At 35.5% G+C, this 27,102-nt stretch overlaps 1 protein-coding gene across 2 annotated transcripts in view; it reads right to left on the bottom strand.

Moving 5' to 3' along the window:
- The window catches only part of LOC133326875 (myotubularin-related protein 6), an 88,906-nt gene that overhangs the window by 1,780 nt on the left and 60,024 nt on the right, over window positions 1–27,102 (bottom strand). For both annotated transcript variants that reach the window (XM_061535488.1, XM_061535487.1), the window contains exons 3-9: window positions 20,979–21,141; window positions 20,625–20,908; window positions 11,305–11,439; window positions 4,444–4,673; window positions 2,268–2,403; window positions 1,811–2,187; window positions 1,627–1,753 (exon numbers count right to left, since the gene is read on the bottom strand). In XM_061535488.1, coding sequence (XP_061391472.1) covers window positions 1,627–1,753; window positions 1,811–2,187; window positions 2,268–2,403; window positions 4,444–4,673; window positions 11,305–11,439; window positions 20,625–20,908; window positions 20,979–21,141 — 1,452 coding nt within the window. The remainder of the gene's footprint in view (window positions 1–1,626; window positions 1,754–1,810; window positions 2,188–2,267; window positions 2,404–4,443; window positions 4,674–11,304; window positions 11,440–20,624; window positions 20,909–20,978; window positions 21,142–27,102) is intronic.

Raw genomic sequence — 27,102 nt, 5'->3', positions numbered from 1 at the left:
TAAGAGATAACGGTGTAGAGTGTATACCACCTAGTCAAGATGAGGTCAGAATAGCAATCAATCGGCTGAAGAATAATAAAGCAGCATGTGCCGATGGGTTACCACGCCGAATTATTCAAGACTGGTGGTCAGATGCTGGTCAGGAGCATGCATCAGTTGATTACTACAATTTGGCTAGATGAATGCATGCCCAATGATTGGAACCTCAGCATCATGTGTCCCGCCCATAAAGAAGGAGACAAGACGATATGTGCCAACTATAGAGGAATTATCCTTCCTCCCATCGCATATAAAGTGATATCCAGTGTGCTGTGTGAACGATTGAAGCCCATGGTCAATGACATTATTTGACCATACCAAAAGCCATGTCTGGGTTTGAAAGGACCTGTCGGAGGAGCACGCCACAATCAGATCTAAACGCAATGCTGAACATAAGGCCTCTGGCCCTCAGGCTGCATGAACAAAATCTTTGGCGAAGTTGTACCTTTGAGCATGGTTGTATCTTGAACGAAAAAGGTATGACATAGGATCAAAGCGCAAAACTAAGTGACTATATATCACCAGTCCTAAGATTTGATTTGGTGTAGATATCGTTATTGCTACTAGGGACGACTGGAACCGGAGTAACCCACCTCTGGACGGTCTGACTTTCTATACAGACGGATCCAAGATGGAAGAAGGATAGTCAAGCGGCTCTTAAAGCCATCAAATCCTGTTACATCAAATCTGAGGCCGTCCTCAAGTGCAGAACAGCTTTGGACTTACTTACAGCTATCGGCTGTGTTGGGTACCAGGACACCCTGACATCTTTGGTAATGAAAGAGCAGACGAATTAGCTAGATGAGGATCTCAATCCACAGACCTAGCAATTGATGACTCAATCAAATCACGCATAAGCCATCTTTATCGGAACTTTGTTCGTTCTTGGACGAAAGAGCCTATGAACTTTGGCAAAAAGAACATAGGTGCAATGTGTCAAGATCTATTTGGACGACTCTGTCTACCAAAAGGACACTAATAACATCATCATTTAAATCCCGAGAAGAGTTGTGTTGGCCAACAGATGATACTATGGTCTAAGTAAGCAATTAAGAGACAATGCCACCTCTCGCCAGACCAAGCTCACACTCTACAATACACTAATACTACCCGTGCTGGTGTATGGATCAGATGCGTACTTGAGCAAGAAGATTAGGCAGCTCTTGGAGTTCTTGAGAGAAAAATTCTTCGAAAGATCTATGGGCCAATCTGCGTTGCCGGTGAATATTGCCGTCGAATGTGCCATGAGTTGTACCATATATTCTCAGATTTCGGCTTTGTCAGACGTATCGAGCTGCAGCGACTACGTTGGCTAGGTGATGTTGTGAGAATGGATGAGGATGCCCCAGCACAAAAAAACATATAAAAGCAAGCCTACTGATGGCTCACGCAGAAGGGGGATGCCTCAAATTAGATGGAAAGATCAAGTGAAAGAGAACATTTCGAATTGGAAGAGCTGCGCACAAGACCGAAGCGCTTGGAAATATGAAAGAAATGTTCTGTCACAAGCTAGCTAAGTATGTAAGTAAGGTATTTGAAAAGAATGTGGTCTCGTACCGAAAAATATGTCAAAATCTAGCTACATACCTTAGTCAAGTGTTGTACGTGATCCTCCAACGAGGTGGTGTGATCCTTACTGGCAAGCAATAGATCTCCCAATGGTTCACGGGGATGAACGCCGCTTTCAAAACGGCTATACATGCCACGCCAAAATCTAATGAAAACACAAATTAACAAAAATATAATATAATTCCCCCCATTCCCAACTTACTTAATACATTGTGGTGCCAAATTGGGTTTAATTGTCTCATCGACATCGGGTTTATACAGCGGATTTATATATTCATTCAAATGATTAGACATATAGCCCCACAGTGAAAATGTACGCTTGGCCAATTGTAAATCTAAACGATCCTTTTCACAATTACCAACAAACGTGCCGAATTGACACGAATGCACATGATCGTGTAGTATTAGCAGGAAACGTTCATTGAATTCGAAAGCATCACTACGCTGTGACATCAGCTGCCATGTACAATCTAAGAATTGTGTGAATATGGGTGAAACTTCACGTGGATCATTTTGTATGTGACCGCAGCGATCACTGAATTTGTGACCGAATGCCAACCAGTCCTTTTCGATGAGTGCCTGAAATTTTGGTATATATGTAGTTATTTTGTTGTAGTTGTCAATTATATAGGAAATATTGGATTTGCTTCTGAACTCACCTGAAAACCTTTTATTGTACGATAATAGGGGTCCAACATCAATGCAGCCAAAGAACAAACTTGTGCGGTACGATCCCAACCATCTGAACAGTGGACTACAACAGAGACGCCTTTGTCGACGACATTTGAAATGAAGCTGGAAGAAAGGTAAACAAATATTAAAAAATTAAAACCGGAGACCCTATAAAGTATATTCTTGATCAGAATAAAATTATATGTCGATTTATGCATGTCTATTAAAAATCAGGATAGATTTAAGATAGAGCTTTTGAATTTTGTACATACATGCGTTTACTCCCAGGATGTTTGGTATTGAATTTGGTATTTTAGGGATATTTGACGCTTTTTCCAACGGAATCGGCTGTAATTTGGTATTTTGGGCTTTCATTGGGTAACACATCATCCTACCAAAAATGATCAATAATGATCCACTTTTTACAATAGCCCCCATATAACGGTACCCCTAAATATTCGGTATTTTGGTTTGCCATATGTTCCTACTAAAAATGATTAAAATTGACCCACTTTTTACGATAGACCCCATATAACGGTATCTTCCAAATTTCTGTATGTTGGAGAGCTTAGGCACGTTTTACAACCGAATTGGCTCTAATTCGATATTTTGGGTTTTCATTGGGTAACATATATTCCTACCAAAAATTATCAATATTGGTCCACTTTTTACCATAGCCCCCATATTACGGCTTCTCTCAATTTTCGGTATTTTGCGGAGTTTTGGCGCGTTTTCCAACCGATTCGGCTAAAATTTGGTATTTTGGGTTCTCTTGGGTATCAAAAATTTTCAATATTGGTCCACTTTTTACGATAGCCCCCATATAATGGTACTTTCAAAATTTCGACATTTTGGGGAGTTTGGGCACGTTTTCCAAACGAATTGTCTGTAATTATTAATATTGGTCCACTTTTTACGATGGCCCCTATATAACGGATCCTTTAAGGGATTTTTGACACGATTTCCAACCGAATTAGCTGTAATTTGGTTACAGCTAATTCGGTTGGATAACACATCCTCCTACCAAAAATTATTAATTATGGTCCATCTTTTACGATAGCCCCCATATAACGGTACTTCCCACATTTCGGTATTTTGGGGATTATAGGAATGTTTTCGAACCGAATTGGCTGTAATTTGGTATTTTGGGTTCTTATTGGGTAACACATATTCCTATTGGTAAATATTGGCCCACTTTTAAGGATAGCCGCCACATAACGGTACCTCCCAAATTTCGGAATTTTAAGGAGTTTGGGCATGTTTTACAACCGAATTGGCTGTAATTCGGTATTTTGGGTTCTCATTGGGTATATTTCTACTAAAAATGATCAATATTGGCCCACTTTTTGCGATAGCCCCCATATAAAGGTACCTCCCAAATCTCGGTATTTTGGGGAGTTTGAGCTCGTTTTTGGATCGAATTGGCTGTAATTTGGTACATAGAGTTTCCATTAGGTAGCAAATCTCCCTACCAAAAATTATGGATATCGGTCTCTATTTTAGCATAGCCCGAATTGGCTGTAATTCGGTATTTTGGGTTCTCATTGGGTATCACATATTCCTACTAAAAATTATCAATATTGGCCCACTTTTTGCGATAGCCCCCATATAAAGGTACCTCCCAAATCTCAGTATTTTGGGGAGTTTGGGCGCGTTTTTGGATCGAATTGGCTGTAATTTGGTACATAGAGTTTCCATTAGGTAGCAAATCTCCCTACCAAAAATTATGGATATCGGTCTCTATTTTAGCATAGCCCCCATACAACGGTACTTGCCATTATTCGGTATTTTAGGGAGTTTGGTCACGTTTTTAATCGAAATGACTCTAATTTGGTTCTCATTGGGTGTCGAATCTTCCTAACAAATATCCCAGCATTTATAAAGGCCCCGAACTATTACTGATATTTAAATATCCACTTCATAGTGGCGGGTGTCGAATCTTCTTACCAAATATCCCAGCATTTATAATGGGATATTTAAATTATTACTGGCATTTTAAATATCCACCTCATCGTGGACGATTTAAAAATTCGGTATATTGAATGAAAAATATTATTAAAAATCCTGATATCGACTGATATTTCCTTCCTATTTTCCTTTTCTTTTATTTATTTCCCCACTGTCAAGTGCAACAAATCTTAAATTCACTACCATTCCACTTACCTTGACGTATCCAATATGGAGCGTATATGCTTTAGCCAACCCGATGATTCCAATGCATTAAGGAAACCGCTCATTGTTGGTGCTTTCTGTTCGCAGGCTTCAATCAATTTCTGTAAACTTGTCCTTTGTGTGTGAATATTCTCAATACCGAGAAAGTGGAATTTTATATTTTCATAGAATGCCTCATTTTCATAACCTTTGCCGGCGGCACGATTTGCCAAAGCGTTTATCTGTAAGCAAGGGGAAAAGAAGACATAGAGTCGTAAAAAAAACACAAGTGGATAGAAATAAAAACAAACAAAAAATATGCAAAGCAATAACTGCAAAAAAAAGTAAAAAATAATGCACAATATTATACTTCAGGGCAGAGATTGGAGGGGATGGAGAGCGAGAGTAGAAGAAGTAGTTTGGTTTGTGGTTGTGGCAGTTAAAACAATAACAGTTGTTTTTGTACAGTTTTAACCCATAACGGGGTTCAAACTGAAATGCTTTCAAATTTTTTACATACAAAAACCGTCGTGTGCAATATTTTTATACCCTTCACCACACTGTGGTACAGGGTATTATGTCTTTGTGAATATGTTTGTAACAGGCAAAAGGAAACGAGATAGACACATGGTTCCTTTTGAGAATATGCATAGAATCACTTTCTAAGTCGATTTATGCATGTCCGTCCGTCTGTCTGTCTGTCCATGTTAAATTGTAAACAAAGTACAGGTAGCATTTATGATCCGAATTGGATAAAATTTGGCATAGGTCACTTATTCGGCCCAAGGACGAACCCTATTGAAATTGGGAAAAATCGGTTCAGATTTAGATATAGCTCCCATATATATATTTAACCGATTTAATGTAAACGGTCCCTATATATCTTTCGATTTGCACGAAATTTGGTACAGCCTAATCATTTAGGTCTAGAATGATGTCTGCCAAGTTTCGTGAAAATCGGTCCAGATTTAGATATAGCTCCCATATATAGTTTCGTCCGATTTCATGTAAATGGTGCCCCAAAGTCCCTATATATCTTTCGATTTGCACGAAATTTGGCATAACGTACTGAATTAAGCCTAGAGTGATGTCTGCCAAGTTTCGAGAAAATCGGTCCAGATTTAGATATAGCTCCCATATATAGTTTCGTCCGATTTCATGTAAATGGTGCCCCAAAGTCTCTATATATCTTTCGATTTGCACGAAATTTGGCATAACGTACTCTCTTGAGCCTAGAATTATGTCTGCGAAGTTTCGAGAAAATCGGTCCAGATTTAGATATAGCTCCCGTATATAGTTTCGTCCGATTTCATGTAAATGGTGCCCCAAAGTCCCTATATATCTTTCGATTTGCACGAAATTTGGCATAACGTACTGAATTAAGCTTAGAGTGATGTCTGCCAAGTTTCGAGAAAATCGGTTCAGATTTAGATATAGGTCCCATATATAGTTTCGTCCGATTTCATGTAAATGGTGCCCCAAAGTCCCTATGTATCTTTTGATTTGCACGAAATTTGGCATAACGTACTGAATTAAGCCTAGAGTGATGTCTGCCACGTTTCGAGAAAATCGGTCCAGATTTAGATATAGCTACCATATATAGTTTCGTCCGATTTCATGTAAATGGTGCCCTATAGTCCCTATATATCTTTCGATTTGCACGAAATTTGGCATAACGTAATGAATTAAGCCTAGAGTGATGTCTGCCAAGTTTCGAGAAAATTCGCCCTGATTTAGATATAGCTTCCATATATAGTTTCGTCCGATTTCATGTAAATGGTGCCCCAAAGTCCCTTTATGTCTTTCGATTTGCACGAAATTTGGAATAACGTACTGAATTGAGTCTAGAATGATGTCTGCCAAGTTTCGTGAAAATCGGTCCAGATTTAGATATAGCTCCCATATATAGTTTCGTACGATTTCATGTAAATGGTGCACCACATATACCTTGAGATTTGCACGAAATTTGGCATAACATACTGAATTGAGCCTAGTTACGTAGTTGCGTTTTCTAGAAGTACAGACATAGCCCAACGATGACCTATTTATATTTGTTTGAAGTCGATTTACATACTTTATGGATAGATCTTGGTAGATTCACATTTAGATAAATATCACATATTTTATTTCATCCAATTTCATGTTAATAGTCCTGTTTAATATACCCATAGTAGTGAAGGGTATCATATAGTCGGCCCCGTCCGACTTTACTACTTTCCTTACTGGTTTTTTATTTGAAAAGTGTTGAATGATGCGGAAGATTCCGTATTTCTTTATTTCTATCGATGAAGTTATATTATTTCCCTATATTGTATTGTATGAGGGTTAAGGTTTTATATTTATTTTTTGTCTTCCTTTACGTAAAACGGGATTATATTATGTTATGGACATTTTCGACATTAATATGAAATGTATATTGAGGTTGGATAAATCTTCTTTTTTATATTTTCTATTTGTACATTAGATTTAAGAGCAAGTGAAATGACTATAAATGTCTGTCTATAAAAGGATTTTGGATAAGAGATTTTGTTTTCTTTTTTTTGCATTTTAAAATAAAAGATGTCACGTTGCAGGAACACCAAGAAGATGACAATGAAAATGATTTAAATATATATCTAATGCATTTTGAATTTATAGAATTTTAAAATCCCAAAAGCAGTTGATCGAATTTTGATGATACTTTAATTTTGGATTTTTAATTATTTAATTATTCAGCACATTCAACGCATGTAGTAAGCCGATGGACCGTTATTTATGCCACAAGACCGTTCCAAAATGGAGGAATACGCTGATTTGTTTTTATACCCTTCACCACACTGAGGTACAGGGTATTATGTCTTTGTGCATATGTTTGTAACAGGCAAAAGGAAACGAGATAGACACATGGTTCCTTTTGAGAATATGCATAGAATCACTTTCTAAGTCGATTTATGCATGTCCGTCCGTCCGTCTGTCTGTCCATGTTAAATTGTAAACAAAGTACAGGTCGCATTTATGATCCGAATTGGATGAAATTTAGCATAGGTCACTTATTCGGCCCAAGGACGAACCCTATTGAAATTGGGAAAAATCGGTTCAGATTAAGATATAGCTCCCATATATATATTTAACCGATTTAATGTAAACGGTCCCTATATATCTTTCGATTTGCACGAAATTTGGTACAGCCTAATCATTTAGGTCTAGAATGATGTCTGCCAAGTTTCGTGAAAATCGGTCCAGATTTAGATATAGCTCCCATATATAGTTTCGTCCGATTTCATGTAAATGGTGCCCCAAAGTCCCTATATATCTTTCGATTTGCACGAATTTTGGCATAACGTACTGAATTGAGTCTAGAATGATGTCTGCCAAGTTTTGTGAAAATAGGTCAAGATTTAGATATAGCTCCCATATATAGTTTCGTCCGATTTCATGTAAATGGTGCCCAAAGTCCCTATATATCTTTTGATTTGCACGAAATTTGGCATAACGTACATAATTGAGCCTAGAATGATGTCTGCCAAGTTTCGTGAAAATCGGTCCAGATTTAGATATAGCTCCCTTTTATTATAGATTGATTTTAAGTAATTGGCGTACTAAGGAACCAATAGGAACAAAACGTTCTGAAATTAGTATAACCTAACCTGTGACAAGTTTGTTTGAAATCGCTCAATATTTGGATAAAGCTTCCATATATATTTTCGCCCGATTTCAAGTCCGACTTTACTACTTTCCTTACTGGTTTTTTTTTTTAAATTTAAGCAAATATGAATTTCTTATATTCCACATTGCGAATGTCATTGAAGATACCAAATCTCCGATAAGCTATAGTTCAAAGAACTAACCGCTTGAGAGGTTAAGCCTTATAAAACGACATTAACATCAAACACAAAAATATTGATTTATATTTCGTTGCTTTTTCAATATTTACATTAGCAATATGTGCCAAAGAAAAGCCAGAAGGGAAAGTAGTAAAGTCGGGCGGGGCCGACTATGTGATACCCTTCACCACTTTGGGTATATTCAACAGATGAATGCTAACAGACGTCGAATTCTGCAACCTATACTAAATTTTTCATTTGTTCAGATATAAGGTTGCTTCTTACAATGGGACAATATTACCTAAATTTGTGTCAATTTTGTGTAAAATCGGACAAAAATATATATGTAGAAGCTATATCAAAATCTGAACCGATTTTAATGAGAATAGCAGAGGTTAACTTATATTAACTATAGTTTATTGTACAAAATTGTGTGGTAATCGGAGAAACTTTTGGTCTTTAGTGCACAATTTACATAAAATCGGAAGAAAAAATATATGTAGGAGCTATATATAAATCTGAACCGATTTTCAGGAAACTTTACAAACATCACTACAGACTCATTTCAGTACACTATGCCAAATTTTGTGCAAATCGAAATATGTACAGGGACTTTGGTACACCATTTACATTAAATCGGACGAAAATTTATATAGGAGCTATATGTAAATCCAAACCGATTTTCACGAAACTTAACGTGCACTATTCTAGACTTAAGTAAGTACGCTATGCCAAATTTCGTACAAATCAGAAGATATATAGGGACTTTGGTACACCATTTACCTTAAATCGGACGAAGATATATATGGGAGCTATATCTAAATCTGAACCGATTTTCAGGAAACTTAACACACTTCATTCTAGACCTATTTCATTACGATATGCCAAATTTCGGGCAAATCAAAAGATATATAATGCTTTGGTACACCATTTACCTTAAATCGGACGAAAATATATAAGGGAGCTATATCTAAATCTGAATCGATTTTCAGAAAACTTAACACACATCATTCTAGACCTATTTCATTACGCTATGCCAAATTTCGTGCAAATCGAAAGATATTTAGGGACTTTGGTACACCATTTACCTTAAATCGGACGAAGATATATATGGGAGCTATATCTAAATCTGAACCGATTTTTCCCAATTTCAATAGGGTTCGCCCTTGGGCCAATTAAGTGACCTGTGCCAAATTTCATCCAAATCGGATCATAAATGCGAACTGTACTTTGTTAACAAAAATACATGGACGGACGGACGGACATGCATAAATCGATTCAGAAAGTGATTCTATGCATATTCTCACAAGGAACCATGGGTCTATCTCGATTATTTTTGCCTGTTACAAACATATGCACAAATACATAGGACCCTGTACGATGGTGTGATGTAAGACGTTATTACTCTGCACGAGCAGTTGTAATCTTTGCCGCAAATCTCAGAAAACCCACTACTTTTTGTCCAAGCTGCCATGGTCAACCGCAACTTTGCATTGAATGCTTCAATATTTTGCACTGTAAATAATTTTGTTAATAAACGATTTAAAAAAATCAACAGTATTATTATCTTCTGTCATATATTTATCTAAATATGTTAGGAAATCCTTTGGAAGGAGTCACCCGACGTGGCCTGATGAGAACTCTTGCTGTCACCCGAATACGGGTGCCACGGCAGTTAACTGGTAAAATGATGATCGGTCGATATTTCGAGTGTCAAATCAACCAAAACATAATGTTACCAGATTTTTATTTTATGGCGTAAATATTCACCTCGGAAAACAACATTTGGAAAATATGCCTGGGTTAGAAAGTGGAGCGTTTGACATAAAACCGGCCACAAGGGTGCAAATATCACGAAATATTGCCCAGGCTCAGAATATTAAACCTTAGAAACTGTCGGGATTGCAAATAATATTTCCTATATAATTTCACATCTCTCTTAACGAATGTGGTTGACGTTTTTGTGGAATTCGTTATATATATATATATATATATATATATGCATATATATATATTGATAATTTCAATCATATTTTTCTTACGCATTTTTCGGTATGATCAAGATCCGATCATAACATGAGTTTTCTCCTAGGAGCCCCCATTAATTTTAAATACCTTGTTTGCCATCCTCATGGTGGAGAATATAAAAAGTTCGGCCGGGCCGAATTTAACCTGGCTTTTACTTGTTTTTAATACAAATCATTAATTACCCTTTATGTAGATTGCATTTCATAGGCTTGTGCTTGTTGGTCACAGTTTTGGAATAAAATCCGCTGGCGAGTGAGATTAGATTACAATTCTACGTCGAGAAATTACTGAATGTTACTGGGTAAATTTCCAGCACAATTAAGATTTATACAGTACAGTTCGATAAATTTCTATCAGCCGTTAATTTTAAATGTTGACCAATGTCAAGAAATATTTTTTATTTTATGAATTTTATTCATTAATAATTCTAAAACGAACATTTCAATCATTTTAAATGAAATTACGAGATATTTTGAAAAAAATTTACTCGATTTTGTCTGTTTACTTTTCTCAGTACTTTCTATAAGAGAATAAAAATTGGACACATCCAGTCCAGGTTACAAATTCCCTGAGTTTGAACAGAGAGGAGCCAATAATAGACGTATTCTGGTGTTAATAGTATATTATACTGGATTTTTGTAGATCAGGTGGATTTAATGTTAAATAAATCTTCAATTAGTTCTAATGTACATGTCGTTTCAAACTCTTACGGACCATATATTGGGCGCCATGTTAAAAATAAATAATATCACTGACGTCATAGCCGTAACTCGTCAAATGAAGTGATTGTCAATGACGTAGTTTTTCTTTACAAGCAATACTTTTCCATTGGACTATCCAAAGGCCTCGTATATGATAATGAAAAATATAATAAAGAAACAAGAAATAATCTCTCTAAGCGGAAGAATTTTGAATTTTACACTCACTCCATAGTAGTTACATTACTTAATATTAAAACAATGTTTTATATATTTTACTGACAGATTTGTAAATGCTAACATTAGAGAAAAGAAAACCAAACAATACAAAAATATGAACTTACCCTGGGTCGTGTATCCACAACATACATATAATCGGTATTTGGATTTGTTTTACGTATTGCCTCCAGCATTTGTTCATCCTCCAAGCAGCGGGCACTAAAACCCGACAATGGTTGACTGCAACGGCAAATGGAAGCCTAGAGAGACAGAGAAAAATAGAAACAAAACAAAGAACAATAAGTGGAAGAAGACATCGATATATATAAACCAGTAAGCGGAGCAGTATAGTCGGATGGGGCCAACCATACGATACCATATACACAACTACCACAGAACTCTATCTTTCTGTGGATTTTTATTCCGAGCCTGGGCAATATTTCGTAATATTAGAGAACAACAGCTCTTCCTTACACTGACATATTCCATTCCCCGTGGGTTGTGTTGTGATGTTGTCCTATAAATGTGGCCTATATATCGACTCGAAATAAAAACACAAAAAAATAATTTATAAACACCGAAATTTATAGGCGTTGGCCTTGACCATAACTGGAATCTCATGGAACATTTCAAAGCGATCAGCGCCATATTTCCGCCCTCTAGTGTGGTAAGGGGTTACTAAATAATATCTGAATTCGTTAGTACCTGTAAATATTTACGTCTAACTCCCACATCGAGTACATACGACAATATAATTGGTATCAATTTAATGGCCAACCACTCCTTTGGGATATACTATCAACTTTTCGGCTCTATGTAAATATATACGCTATAGAAAACAAATTTTGTAATTTTTCACACAAAAGTCAGAGTCCATTTGACCCGATAAATCTTGACCGATCTTTATCAAAACAGGCATGCTTATTCTTTCGCCCGATCCCCTTCTCCCTGTAAAAATTCAAGATGTTTGGGCCATAATTGCGGCCTCTGGAGCGACCAGAAAAACCCACAAAAATTAAGTATTTGTTGGTCAATTTCATCCCCTAAATATTAACCGATCTTTACCAAAAACAATAGGGGTCTTCATTGGCCAGAACCAGTGTTGCCAATTTAGCACTTTTAGTGATAGATTTAGCACTTTTTAAACTCGTTTAGCACCAAAAAAATTGATCTAACACCTAGCATATTTTTTAGCATTTGTATTTTTTCAGGATATTTTCAAAATATTCCGTCTATTTGGCTTCAAAAAAATTCCCGTTTTTCGATTTCATATAGACCTATTAAAATTTATTTATGTTTCACGCTATGAGTTTGATTTCCCAATAAAAAAGTGTCAGTAAATCGGTGAACATGTAAAGAAACACGATCCGGCCGAACAGTTTATTCCTTGCACCATTAAATTTGTATAAAAATGTTCGTAAAATTGTTAGATGGTGACTGCGAAATTGTCTGCTAGTAGGTTCTTTATTTGGGAAATGAAGAAAAGACAAAGTAGGAGTAATGTAAAAATCATGAATCTACAATGTAAACGTTCTGGAAAGATGTATTTTATCCAACCGGAATCCAGAATGTCAAATTATAGCCACTTCATAATACCGAAATTGGCTGCGTTCCACTTTATATGGGGGTTATGCCAAGGATAGACCTACATCAAAATTTTTCGCAAACATATTTATTAAGGGAACCCCCCCCCCCCCATTCTCGGTTTTTTATTTTTAAGATTTTTTCCAACTGTGTTAGAAAGAGGACATGTCTGGCTCTCGTATGAACTAGGATTATTGACTTCGCACAACAATTAAAAAAATGGCGGAACTTTGAAAATTTTTTTTGGAAAATCGCCTATTTTTTACCACAAACTAAGTTACAAAATAAGGAAGATCTTCACCGATTGGCCTTATCCTAGTTCATACAAGAGCTACACACTCCCAGAGAAACGTGTCAAAATTTGAAACCGATTGGATTATTAGTTTTTGAGTTATCGTGCCCGCCATTCGTTTTGAGAAAAACGCGTTTAAAGTTTGAGAAGCCCTTTAGCCGTCACTTGATGCTGACACAATAAATCGGCTATATCTTCAAGAGTTCTTGAGATTTTCACTTGACATTTTGTACGAACATTCTAGAATTAGAGTAGATTCGAATTAAATCAAAAAAAAATTTGACACCGAGAATGGGGGGGTCCCCTTAAATTAAATTACAGGGTTTAAGCCTTAAAAGTACGAAATTGGACGGAAATTTTATATTGAGTATATGTCCAAATATAGAAAATTGAAAATTTGCTACCCTAACAGAGCCCATAGAATACGACTAAACCCCTCAAAATACCGAAAATAGTTCGGCACTTTAATATGGGCGCCATGAGCAAACCTTAACCTATGCCAGCCTCTGAAAACGAGTAATGTGATATTGCAATCAATTATATTAAAAAACGACCCCGACCGCTCTCTGGATTTGACCCCGAAACACGGACCAATATAGATCATTCTTGGTGTGGAGATTTTCTACCTAATGGCAATCCAAAATTTCAAATTGAAACAACTTCGGTTGAAAAACGTGCCTAAAGTCATCAAACCACCGAATAATTGAAGTACCGCTCTACACCGAAACATGGAACCATATTGATAATTTTTGGTAGGACAATTTTTTTCCAATGAAAATCCAAATTATAAAATTAGAGCCAATTCGATTGGGGCTACCCTAAAAAGGACAGATATGTCCCATTGTCAATACCAAACATCCTAGAATTTTAGTGATTTGCAAAAAAATATCTGTCTTCAATATTGGAAGCTATATCGTTATTTAAACAGACAGACGAAAATGACTATATTGAAGAATTAAATTCTGATTAAGAATAAATAGGATATCAGTTGAATATTTCGAGGAGTTTCAAGAATATTTAAAATAAACCTACTCCATCTTGTGTGTATAATGAACTTTTAAAAGATAAAGATATCATTATTATCTATATGCGAAGTTCTTTCTATAAACTTTTTAGCGCTTTTATTTGGCACTTTTTTAAATTTTTTAGCACTTTCTCGCATTTTTTTAAACCAAATCTAGCATTTTTTATCGACAAAGTTTTGGCAACACTGGCCAGAACCCATCCTACATGGAAAATTTCGTGAAGATTGGTCCATAACTGTGGCCTGTTTCGTGTTTACAAATTATAATGGATAGACGGACGGACGGACACACATGTCTAGATCGACTCAGCTAGTTGAGATATGACGATCGGTATACTTAAAGATGGGTACAGGACTAATATTTCGCGGCGTTACAAACTCTTGGGGCTGCACAAAGCTATAATACCCTGTGTAGGGTATAACAAATAAAACGAAATTTCCATAACGTGTCATGAAGAGGACTAGACGACCATCATCTATATGTATATTGTTTGTATATCAATAAAAAAATCGAGCAAACATTTCCCTTGTTGCTTACAATATGCTTCAACGGAGTTTTTCGGTTTGTGTGTGTGTGTGTAGGTCTTACTTTTATGTAAAGTGAAGAGAGGATAGAAAAAAAATGTCATAGTACTTAAGGTCAAAAAGAAAAGAAATTCAATATAATGTTCCGTGTAAGAAACAAGACGAAGATGAAGAAAAAAGAAAAACGAAGCAAGATTTTAACATATCAAAAGACCTGTCATTATTATGTCGAATGATACCATAGATGTCGGTGTGCTTATCCATTGATGTATATTCTTTCTTTGTCCTTCCTTTTTCCTTGTTCTTCCTTTTTACATCAGGCTAATTAGGTCATTTGCCGTAGCAATCTTTTAAATTGCTACTCTAATGATATGATTAATTTATTTTTATGAGATAACTGCACGGGTAATGTGGTAATCGTGGTAGCTACTCGGGGATTTCGTTATTCGTATATAGTGGAGTATGTATATATGTATGTATTATGCTAAAGAATGCAACACAAAAGAGAATTTCAAATAAAGGATTTTTAAAGAAAGCTTATTATTGAGTAACTAAACTTGAAATAAGTCCCGCTACAAGAGATAATAAGGCGAGGATTTATTAAAAAATATTTTTTGAACGACCGGAAAAGGCGCGGATTTATTAAAATTATTATTTATCTATACTAATAAAAGAGTAAAGTGATTGACTGACTTAACGATTTATCAGCGCCCAGATGAAACGGCTGAAGCTAGAATCTTGAAATTTTGGTTGAGGGTTACTCTTGGTCCAAAGGTGACAGATAAGGCTGGGTTTTTGGAAATTTGTACTAGAACGGTACGAAAAGTACTAAATGTAATACCATTTGTATATGGCGAACCGGTAGAGCTAGAACTCTTAAAATTTAAATGAATTTTGGACATTCGAACTATAAGTATGCGAAAAGTACTAAAATGTACTAAATTTGGTACAATTTGGTAACATGTGAATGGATAGAACTTGAAATTTGGAATGCGAATTAAGGTTGAGAAGTAGGTTCGATATATGGAGGTGATTTTCAAAGTGTGTACTCATGTATGGTTAGGTTAGGTTTGGGGATGTGCAGTCACATGTGTGACTGCAACACTCTGAGACCGGTTAGGTCCGTTGTGATCATCCACAAGAAAAGATACAGTGAAGAGAAGAGACCAAGAAGACAGATCTGTAGGGGAGAGAAGAGTAGTAAATTAAAGGAGTGAAGAATGAGTGAAGGTCGATGGTCCTATGAGTCAGACAGAAAAAAGTATTACGTGTCAAGGTTATGTGCTCCTAACCATTTTATGTATCTAATTATGATGTAGATTAGAGCAGGTTCGGTTGATGAGAAGAAGCTGAGACCCGATGGAAAATGAGCACTCATTAGTCTGTGTCGCCTGTAAGCCAGGGCTGGACAGTGACACAGGAGATGCTCAATTGTCTCCGTCTCCTCCTCGTCAACACAGAGTCTACAGTAATCAGTTGCATCAAGATCCCATTTACTAGTAAGGGCCCGTCATCACTCTAATTTCAGCTTTGTTCAGGTTCAATAGTGAGTGCGTTCTTTTGGTAGACAGAGTCGGCCAGATTGATCTTGACACGTTGCACCTACGTTCGTTGTGCCAAAGTTCGCGGGCTGTTTCGTCAAAGAATGTCTCAAAGTTCCTATAGAAAAGACATATGGGTGGTTTAAGTGAGTCATCAGTTTCTAGATCGGTGGATTGAGATCCTCGTCTAGCTAGTTCGTCCGCTCTTTCATTACCCATGATGTCACAATGTCCTGGTACCCAACACAACCGATAGCTATGGTTAAGTTCTTCCAGAGCTGGTCTACACTTGAGGACGGCTTCGGATTTGATGTGGCAAGATTTGATGGCTTTAAGAGCAGCTTGACTATCCACAAAGATAGTCACCGGTTCAACGACCTCAGCATCCAGGTTTTTTATCAATTCCGCTGCCTTCCAGATCGCGAAGATTTCAGCTTGGAAAACACTACAATTACTATCCAGCTTGTAGGTCAACTCAAGGCCTAACCTTTCACAGTAGACGCCTGCCCCAATACCTTCTTCCATCTTGGATCCGTCTGTATAGAAGGCCAGACCGTCCAGAGGAGGGTTGCTTCTTTTCCAGTCGTCTCTACTAGGGATAACGACATCTACATCGTCAAATCTAAGGATTGCCCAAAGGTACAGTTCCGCCAGAGTTTTTGTTCGTGTAGATTTAGGGCGCTACGCGTAGCCTGAAACTTAATGCTGAGGCCTAAAGGCTTGAAGTACTGTATTGCGTTCAGAGATGCTTGTGGCGTACTCCTTCTGGCTCCTGTAACTAAAATCGCGGCGGCTCTTTGTATCTTGTCTAATTTACTAGATGTCGACTTGAGGCTCAGACAGTTCCACCAAACAAGAGAGCCATAGGACAAGATGGGCTTCACCACAGTGTTATACAACCAGTGTATAGTCGATGGTTTAAGCCCCCAGCTTTTCCCAATAGAGTTCTTGCATTCATAGAGTGCAATCATTCCTCTCTTCGCCCGCTCCTCAGCGTTCCTTTTCCATCGTAGTTGACAGTCCAGGATTGTGCCGAGGTACTTTACTTCGGGAGAAAGGTGAAGTTGCACCCCATCCAATGTTGGTGGGACAAAAACGCCGAGCTTACGCTTCCTAGTAAACATTACCAGTTCCGTCTTCGTTGGATTTACTCCAAGACCATTTGACCTGGCCCAGCGTGACAGCGTCAGTAAGGCCCTTTGCATAAGCTCAGAGATTGTAGACGGAAATTTTCCGGAAATCAATATCACCACGTCGTCCGCGTAAGCTACAACTTTGATACCTTCCCCGTCAAATTCCCTCAAAATGATATTAATTACCAGTAGCCATAGTAACGGCGAAAGCACCCCTCCTTGAGGTGTGTCTCTAGTTACCGTTTTCCTGATTTTTGTATCCCCCACACTTGAATTTATAATTCTGCTGTTAAGCATGTATACGAAAAGTACTATATGGTACTATATTTGGTACAATTTTTAATTGGAGGTAAAAATGGTGGTAAAAATGATGAATCGCAAAATTTAAAATTAACATTACCGCCGGAGAGTAGGATTGGAATATGTACGTAATTTTGGAAATTTTGTACTTATGTGTGCGATAAGTACTAAATCGTAATTGGTACAATTTGGATTTTGGTTGAACCAATAGAGCTGTGTTTCTGAAATTTGGAGTTATAGTACCATATTTGGATTTGGATGGACCGATAGAGCTGGAATATTGACATTTGAGTTAGGATCATTGTTGGGAGAGAATTGAGCTATTTAGGAAGTTTTGGAAATTCCTACTAATTTTGTGCAATTTAAATTTTGAGTGAACCAATGTATGAAGTTTTGAAAATTTGTACTAAATGGTACCGAATGCCGATTTGAGTGAACCGATTGAGCTGGAATTTTGAAATTTGGCGTTCGGATCACTGATGGGGTGTAGGACTGGGCTTTGTGGAAAGTTTTGGAAATTCGTGCCAATGTGTACTAAATCTGGTACAATTAAAATTTTAGGTGAACCAAAAGCGATGGAAACCTTGCAATTTGGAAATAAGGTTACTGTTGGAGTGTAGGATAGAGTTATGGATATAGTTTTAGAAATTCATACTTATGGGTACTATATTGAACTAGATTTGGTACAATTTGAATTTTGTATGACCGGAAAGAGATGGGATCTTGAAATTTGAAGTTATGGTACCAAATTTGGATTTGGGTGAACCGATAGAGCTGGAATATTGAAATTTGATGTTATGATTACTGGAAATTCGTACTAATGTGTACTAAATTTGTTACAAATTAAATTTTGGGCCAAGCTATGAAGCTGGAATCCCGACATTTTGAGTTAGGGTTACTGTTGGGGTGTAGGATTGGGCTATGTGGAATATTTTGGAAATTTGTTCTATTTGTTCATGATGTAGGTAGTAATGGAAATTTGTACTTATGTGTACTAAATGGTACTAAATACAAATAAATGGATTTAGGTGAACCGATAGAATCCTGAAATTTGGAATTAAGATTGGGGTATGTGGGAAGTGTTGGAAATTCGTATTTATGTTTCTTAAAGTAGGTAGCTATGGAAATTTATATTAATGTTTACTAACTGGTACTAAATTTGGATTTGGGTGAAGAATTTGGATTTTTTGTCCAAATAAGTATTACAAGAGTACAAAGGGTAAAAAATGACACCAAATTTACTATAGAGCTGGATTTCTGTTGCGGTCAGGATTGGTGTGTAGGGTTGACATATGGAGGTAGGTTTGGAAAAATGTACAATAAGATAACATAGGTACTAAATAGTTCTAAAATGTTGATAATGATTGGTATTGAGTTTTGAATACTTCCCACATTCGCTAACGAAGTAGGGGGTATATGTTAGTTTAAAATATTTTTTGAAGTACTTAAAAAGGCGTGGATTTATTAAAAAATACTTTTTAAAAAACTGATAAAGGCGAAGATTTATAAAAAAAAATATTTGAACGACTTAAAAAGGCGTGGATTTATTAATAATATATTTTCAAAGACTTAAAAAGGTGTGGATTTATTAAAAATATTTTTTGGAAGATAGGAAAAGGCCCGGATTTATTAAAAATATTTTTTTACAAAATTGGAAAAAGCCCGGATTTATTAAAAATATTTTTTGAAAGATTGGAAAAGGCCCGGATTTATTAAAAATGAACATTAGAGTTACTAGAACAAAATTCATCACGTCATGACATGCAAAAACAAGTAAGGAAAGTAGTAAAGTCGGACGGGGCCGACTATATGATACCCTTTACCACTTTGGGTATATTCAACAGATGAATCTTAACAGACGTCGCATTTTTAAGGATCAGTAAAATTATATTGGACCCATAAACATATCTTTCTGCAACCTGTACTAAATTTTTTATTTGGTCAGATATAGAGTTGCTTCTTACAATGGGACAAAATTATGTAAATCAATTTAAATCATATATCAGTCGGATACCCGTTGATTATTTGGATACATATCTGATAAACATGAGGAGTTTGGTGCACTATTTACTTCAAATCGGACGAAAATATTTATAAAAGCTATATCGAAATCTAAGCCGATTTCATTGAAACTTGTCACAGAATATCGGACACATTTTGAGTTCTTGGTGAATTATTTACTTAAAATCGGGAGAAAATATGTATGGTAGCTCTATCCAAATTTGAACCGATTTCAATAAAACTTTCCACATGCTAGGTTATATAAACTATATAACTGTGGGTCTTTGGTGCACATTTTACTTAAAATCTGACGAAACTATATATAGGAACTATATCTAAATCTGAACTAATTTCAACAAAACTTGCTACACGTTATCTCATAATAATTTCTATAAGTTGTGCAACATTTTGTGCCAATCGGACCCACCTGGGGTCCGATTGGCACATTCAAGACTTTATTCAGTACGCTGTACCAAATTTCGTGGAAATCGAAAGATATATAGGTACTTTGGTACACCATTTTTCTAAAATCGGACGAAAATAGATATGGGAGCTATATCCAAATCTAAACCGATTTTCAGGAAACTTAACACACATCATTCTAGACTATGTTCAGTACGCTATACCAAATATATATGGGAACTATATCTAAATCTGAACCGATTTTTCCCAATTTCAATAGGGTTCGTCTTTGGGCCAAATAAGTGACCTATGCCAAATTTCATCCAATTCGGATAATAAATGCGACTTGTACTTTGTTTACAATTTTACATGCACAGACAGACAGACGGACGGACGGACATGCATAAATCGACTTAAAAAGTGATTCTATGCATATTCTCAAAAGGAACCATCTGTCTATCTCGTTTCCTTTTGCCTGTTACAAACATATGCACAAAGACATAATACCCTGTACCACAGTGTGGTGAAGGGTATAAAAAAAACCTATGGCGAATTTGTCCACCTGTCTTTTTAATATACTCCCCATAAGAAATTCTCCACCACTCAAAATTGTTATAAGCCCAAAAACAATATTTTAACTCACCTTATTGGAATGTAAATAGGTTAAAGCTGGCAAACGGCCCTTTGAACGAAAACGTGAACTGCCAATTAACATGGCGGTATTAGCCTCAGCCGGTACATATATTTGACGCGGATATGTGTCACACAGCTCATAGTTCGTGTTCAAATTACACAATGTCCAAATGTCATTGGGTACACGCATTCGCTTGAATTCCGCCTCCAATTTGAAAAAATCCCAACCGGCATTTTTGGGAAAATCATCTTTGGCGGGTTGATAATTAAAACAATATAATTTATTGATGGATACTGAAAGAAGAGAATGGGAAAGAAATACAGATTAAAAAAGGGTTTTAAACAAATGATTGAGAATATTTACCAGGTTGATAGAGTTTCAATAGGGATGTATAGACATCGTGACATTCAGAATCTTTGGGCACCACAAATGTCACCGATAAAAAGGTTTTACAGCGTATCAGCAGCGGTGATCCGGTAGTTGTTAGGGGTAATTTTTCAATATTGGCAATGTGCATGTGAAGAATCTGAAAAGTTAATAAAAAAAATAACATATTAAAAATCAGTAAGGATAAGAGAACGCAAAAACCATTGGGTCTTTAGTGCACAATTTACAATAAATCGGAGGAAATCTGAACAGATTTTCACGAAACTTAGCATACATGATTCTAGACTAAAATCAGCACACTATGCCAAATTTCGTGGAAATCGACAGATATATAGGGTCTTTGGTGCACTATTTACATAAAATCGGACGAAAATATATATGGTAGCTATATCTAAATATGAACCGATTTTCGCGAAATTTAACACACGTCATTCTAGACCTAATTCAGTACGTCATACTAAATTTCGTTCAAATCCAAAGGAATATAGGGGCTTTGGTACACTATCCACATAAAATCGGACGAAAATATATATGGGAGCTATATATAAATCTGAATCGATTTTCACGAAATTTGACACACATCATTCTATACTCAAATCAATACGCTGTGTAAAATTTCGTGCAAATCGGAAGATATATAGGGACTTTGGTGAACCATTTACCTAAAATCGGACGACAACATATATGGGAGCTATATCTAGATCTAAACCGATTTTTACGAAACTTAGCACACATCATTCTAGACTTATTTCAGAACGCCATTCTGAATTTCGTTCAAATCGAAAGGAATATAGGGACATTGGTACATTAGTTTACATATAATCAGAATAACATATACATGGGAGCTATATTGAAATCTGAACCGATTTTCACGAAATTTGGCACACATCATTCTAGACTCAAATCAATACACCGTGCTGAATTTCATGCAAATCGAAAGCTATATAGGGACTTTGGTGCACCATTTACATAAAATCTGACAAATATATATATATATATATATATATATGGGAGCTATATCTAAATCTGAATCGGTTTTCACAAAATTTGGTACACATCACTCTGGACTTAATTCAATACGCCATGCTAATTTTCGTGCAAATTGAAAGATATACAGAGGCTTTGGTGTACCATTTACAATAATCTTATGAAAATATATATGGGAGCTATATCTAAATCTGAACCGATTTTTACGAAATTTAGCGAATATCATTGTAGACTTAATTCAGTACGCTATGCCAAATTTCATGCAAATCGAAAGCTATATAGGGACTTTGGTGCACCGTTTACATTAAATCGAAAGTATATATGGGAGCTATATCTAAATCTGAACCGATTTTTCCCAATTTCCACAGGGTTTGTCCTTGGGCCAAATAAATGATTTGCAAAATTTTATCCAATTCGGATCATAAACGGACATGTATAAATCGACTCAGAAAGTGATTCTATGCACAGTGTGGTGAAGGGTATAATTATTTTTAAATTCAAACATACTCAAAATATTATTAATTTAATTTGGACTTCTTCGGAGGAAGACATCATTGCTCTTTGTTTGGAAGACGACGTTTTTGTCTTCTATGGAAAATTTCTTTTTTGTTCTGTAAGGTAGAATATACTTTGGTCTTTTCTTTAAGAAGTCCTTTTAGTCTTCTATAGAAGAAGACCTCTTGACCTTTCTCAGTAACTTTTTATTACAGATATTATACATCTAGAGATCTTCTATACATAAATACCTTTCAAGTATATTCATCGGGATATAAATACCTTGTAAAAGACTTCTGCAAAGAGAAGACATTTTACGGTTCAGGATCCTTTATTTCTTAACATCATAACATTGTTTCAACCAAAAATCTACTTCCATTGACCACCCTTCGTTTTCAAAATTTCTGTCGTGTTTGATTGACATCTATATATCACTTTCCTTTCCATTATTGTTTACCAACATTTGGGCAAATATAATCTCCATTATTCCCGCAAAACCCATTAATTTAGATTTGTAGCTTTTGTACTAATTTGATTTTAATCTTTGGCAAAAATTCAATTAAAATTTCTATTGTACAAGTGTGATGATGATGATGATTTATTGATTTAAAATGTTTATAAAGAAGACAACCTACCTCCCTCCCCCCTCCATTTTCTGCTTCACTACATATATACATGCGATACATTTTGTTCATTGACTTACATCCGACCGCTTTGGATGATATCCAAAAAAATTGCCAATAAATTCATGGCATCGCATCATTTGAAATGACATTTTCATGTCGTTTGAACAGCAATTTAACAAAAATGCTTGACAACATATAACCCCCCTCCAACTACCAAAAAAATTGAACGCAAGTCACAAATCGGTTGCCGCAACCCCCTCCCTCTCAACAACAGTTGAGTAAATAGTTCATGGCTGTTAAATAAACAATCATCATTTCAAAATTTCATTTATTGTTTTGTCAATTTTTTTTGGAATATTGGATTTTTTCCTGCTGATTCTTTAGTTAAACAAAATATATTTCTATGGGAAGGGAGAGAGGTATTTTTTTGCGATAAAATTGTTATCGATTTGTTTGTGCTAAAAAATGGATTTTTGTTGGCGCAAAAAACTTCTTTTGTTTTTGTTATTGTATAAAAAAACAATAGTGAAATATTATTGATATTTTATTGGAGAGTAGTTATTGTAAACTGTATAGAATATGAATATTTTATAAAGCCGTTGCAATGTATGGAACACAATGGCGCATACGTTATGGCATAGCAAATAAACCATTATTAAATGTGAAGTATACGCCCCAATACACCTAACAAAAATTTAAGTAAAAAGTCTGATTTCTTGGCTGGATATCAATTACGGGACTCAAATAAAATACAAATCTATTTTTCCAGAAATTTTTTCAACAGAATTATGTTGTGTATTGGAGATGAAAAAATAAACAATAAATATTTGGCTTTTTGTATAAAGGTAAAGAAAATTCTTCAATTAAAGACCAAAAAGATTGGATTGTATTTTTCTTTGACGACCAAGGAAGACCAAAAGCTCTTCCTTCATAGAAGAACCTTATACAGAAAAATTCAGTACACCGCAAGGGTTTCTGTCATAGAAAACCAAAAGGTCTTCATCCATATATACCAGCATGCTTTCCTTCATAAAAATCAGAAAGTTATTTATATAATACCTGAAGATAATTATGTATTCGATTTTAAAAAGTCGTCTTCAATTCAAGACCAGAAAATGTTTTTCTGTACAAGACATGAATATCGACTTTCTCAAAGACATGACGATATACTCTAACAGCAGCGATTTAATAATATTGTTGTTAGGCTTTATTCCATAGTAGGTCAAGAGGACAAGAAATAAGACACAGAATTCCAGACATTCAACTCTGAAATTGGAAGTTTAATAACTTCCGCATAAAATTTTCAAAAATAAAGATATCGAGTTGGGTTTTCATTTTTAAATCGGGTACTTTATTCACTAAAGGGGACCCAACCCATTCTCGGTTTCAAAAAAATTAGTTTTTTTAATTCGAACATAGACTAATTACAGAATGTCCCTTTAAACTTTCTAGTGAAGATCTCAAAATAGGCAATTTATTGTATTAGCATCATGTGACGGCAGAAGTGCTTCTGAATCTATAAACGTTTTTTTTTTTCTAGAAACCGTGTTCTTTAAAAATGGCGGGCACGATAACATAAAAACAAATAATCCGTTCCAAATTTTAACACGTTATTCTGTACATATATAGCTATCGTATGAACCAGGATAATAGCAAAAGGTCAAAATATTCCTTACTTTCAGGACTTTTTTTAAAAATAACATTTCACATGTCCAGCATTTTGTTAATTTCTGTGCGATGTTAATACCAGAGTCAAACATGTACTCTTTCGAATGTCGTTGGAATTTTTGGAAAGACGACGTTCTTTTATAGCTGCAAAAATATTATCTAAATAATAACCGAATGTTCTCTTCTATTCAAGATCAGAAATATTTTTTTCAAAGCAGACAGGAATATATACTTTCACAAAAGTTACTCAATGACCTGGGGCTGAATTCTATAGTATCAGACGTATCGTCCCGTCCGCTCGACTATATAGACTCATACACACGTCCGGACACGGGTCATTCAGGCCGTCTATACTCCCCCATCCTTCAGATCGTTTGTTTAGACTCACTGGCTTCTGGAACTTCTATACAATCTAGCACTTCCTAGATCATCTATATAGGCTTTCAGGTCCTTCAGTTCATCTATATATTTACCCCTGGGCCTTTAGCTTTATACTGACTACATAATTTCATTTAATATACGGACTACCCGGGCCACCAGTTTGTTTTTTGTATAGATTCTGTCTAATCAGTTCGTGTATAGAGTTACTCTCGTTTCATATGTATACCCGGAATTTTTAGCTGACTGTATATGCATACAAAAATATGTCAAGTCCAAAGACATGAAAGTATGAAAAATTGTAATATTAATAATCTGAATTGATTCGAAGGCCTTCCAAAAATAATAACTTCAGAAAGGCCTTCAATCTGAAGAAGACCAATTGGAGGACCTTCTATATATAGAATATCTCCCGAAAGCTTTTCTATCAATAGGATAACTCTTGAGAGATTATCTACAAGATCTAGAAGTCCAAAATGGCTTCCATGAAATTCTATAGTTCTATATCTTGAAAACTATACATAAATACTTTTGATATGTAAATGACATCTAGAAATTTCTTCTATTTACCAAAAATCCTATATCTTCTTCTATTGAAGATCCGGAAAAAAATTTAGAGGATCAATAGAATAATCTGAGTTATTTTTTCTATAGTTCAGGAGGATTTTTTTCATAGAGACCTTTGACATGTTTTATACCTACAGAAGAACTCCCGAAATATTTTATATTAGGTTGGGGAAAAATAAATCCATTTTTTTTCTCCGATTTTATCAACATTTTCGACGACCGGTCTACCTGTGCAAGGTGCTTCTTTAACATCAAACTCACAACTGAATGCACCAAACAAAAAACAGCAAAATAATTTTTTTACTGCGAAATGTCCCCCTTCCAACGTGCATAAATCTAAAATTGTTTGATCGATACCTTAGGAGAAATCTATCAGTACAGTCATCTGAAGAAAAAATAATGGATTTCTTTTTCCCCAACCTAATATATGTTCTACATATAGAAGAACCTTTTAAAAAATCTTCTGTCTACCGAAAATCTCAACCTATAGAAGACCTCTAAAAAGTTTTTAATCTATAGAGGACCTACTAAAAGGTATTCCATTTATTTATGGAAATCCACTCAAGACCTCGGAGAGATCAATAGAAGACCCTGAATTCAATTTCTATAAAATATCTGAATCTCTCTATAGAAGACCTCCTGAATGGTATTATATCTATAGAAGAAGTCTTGAAAGGTATTTTATCTATAAAAATCCCTTGAAGTGTATTTTATCTACAGAAGCCCTCTCGAAAGGTTTTCTAAATAGAAGACTACTTGTAAGAGTCGGAATCTGTAGAAGGCCTCTTGATTTGTTTGTTTTTTTACAGAAGAAGGAAGATTTTCTAAATAAAAGACCTCTTAAGAAGTGTTCTATCTTTATAAAAACTCTATTTAAAGAAGTTCTGTAAATGACTTCATTCTGTGGAAAGCCTATTGAGACATTCTATCCACTCAATACCTCAGAGAGATCAATAGAAGACCCTGAATTCCTTTTCTATATCTAATATCTATAAAAGAAGCTATGAGAAGACCTGAAAGGTTTTTTATCCAAAAAAAAAAAAAAAATCTCTTGAAGAGTCTTTTATCTACAGAAGCCATTTTCGAAAGTTTTTTTTAAATACAGACCTCTTTTAAGATTCTCAATCTATAGAAGGCCTATGGAAAAGTATATTATCTACAGAAGCCTTCTGGGAAGGTTTTCTATATAGAAGACATCTTAAACGGCCCCCAATCTCTAGAAGTCCTCTTTAAAGGGACTCTATCTATGAAAGATATTTGATAAAATCTCAAATTGAAAGGTCCTCAATCCATAGAAGGTCCCCAATCCATAAAGAGATTCTATCTATGAAAGATATTTGAGATAATCGTATAGGGACTCTTAAATATTCTAACATTCA

This window comes from Musca vetustissima, unplaced genomic scaffold, assembly GCF_032173495.1.
Source record: "Musca vetustissima isolate MV318-11 ecotype Yass unplaced genomic scaffold, APGP_CSIRO_Mvet_v1 utg4512, whole genome shotgun sequence".
In the NCBI taxonomy this organism is placed as follows: domain Eukaryota; kingdom Metazoa; phylum Arthropoda; class Insecta; order Diptera; family Muscidae; genus Musca; species Musca vetustissima.
The sequence above is the reverse complement of the archived record's forward strand: the minus strand, read 5'-3'. Positions and strand labels throughout refer to the sequence as shown.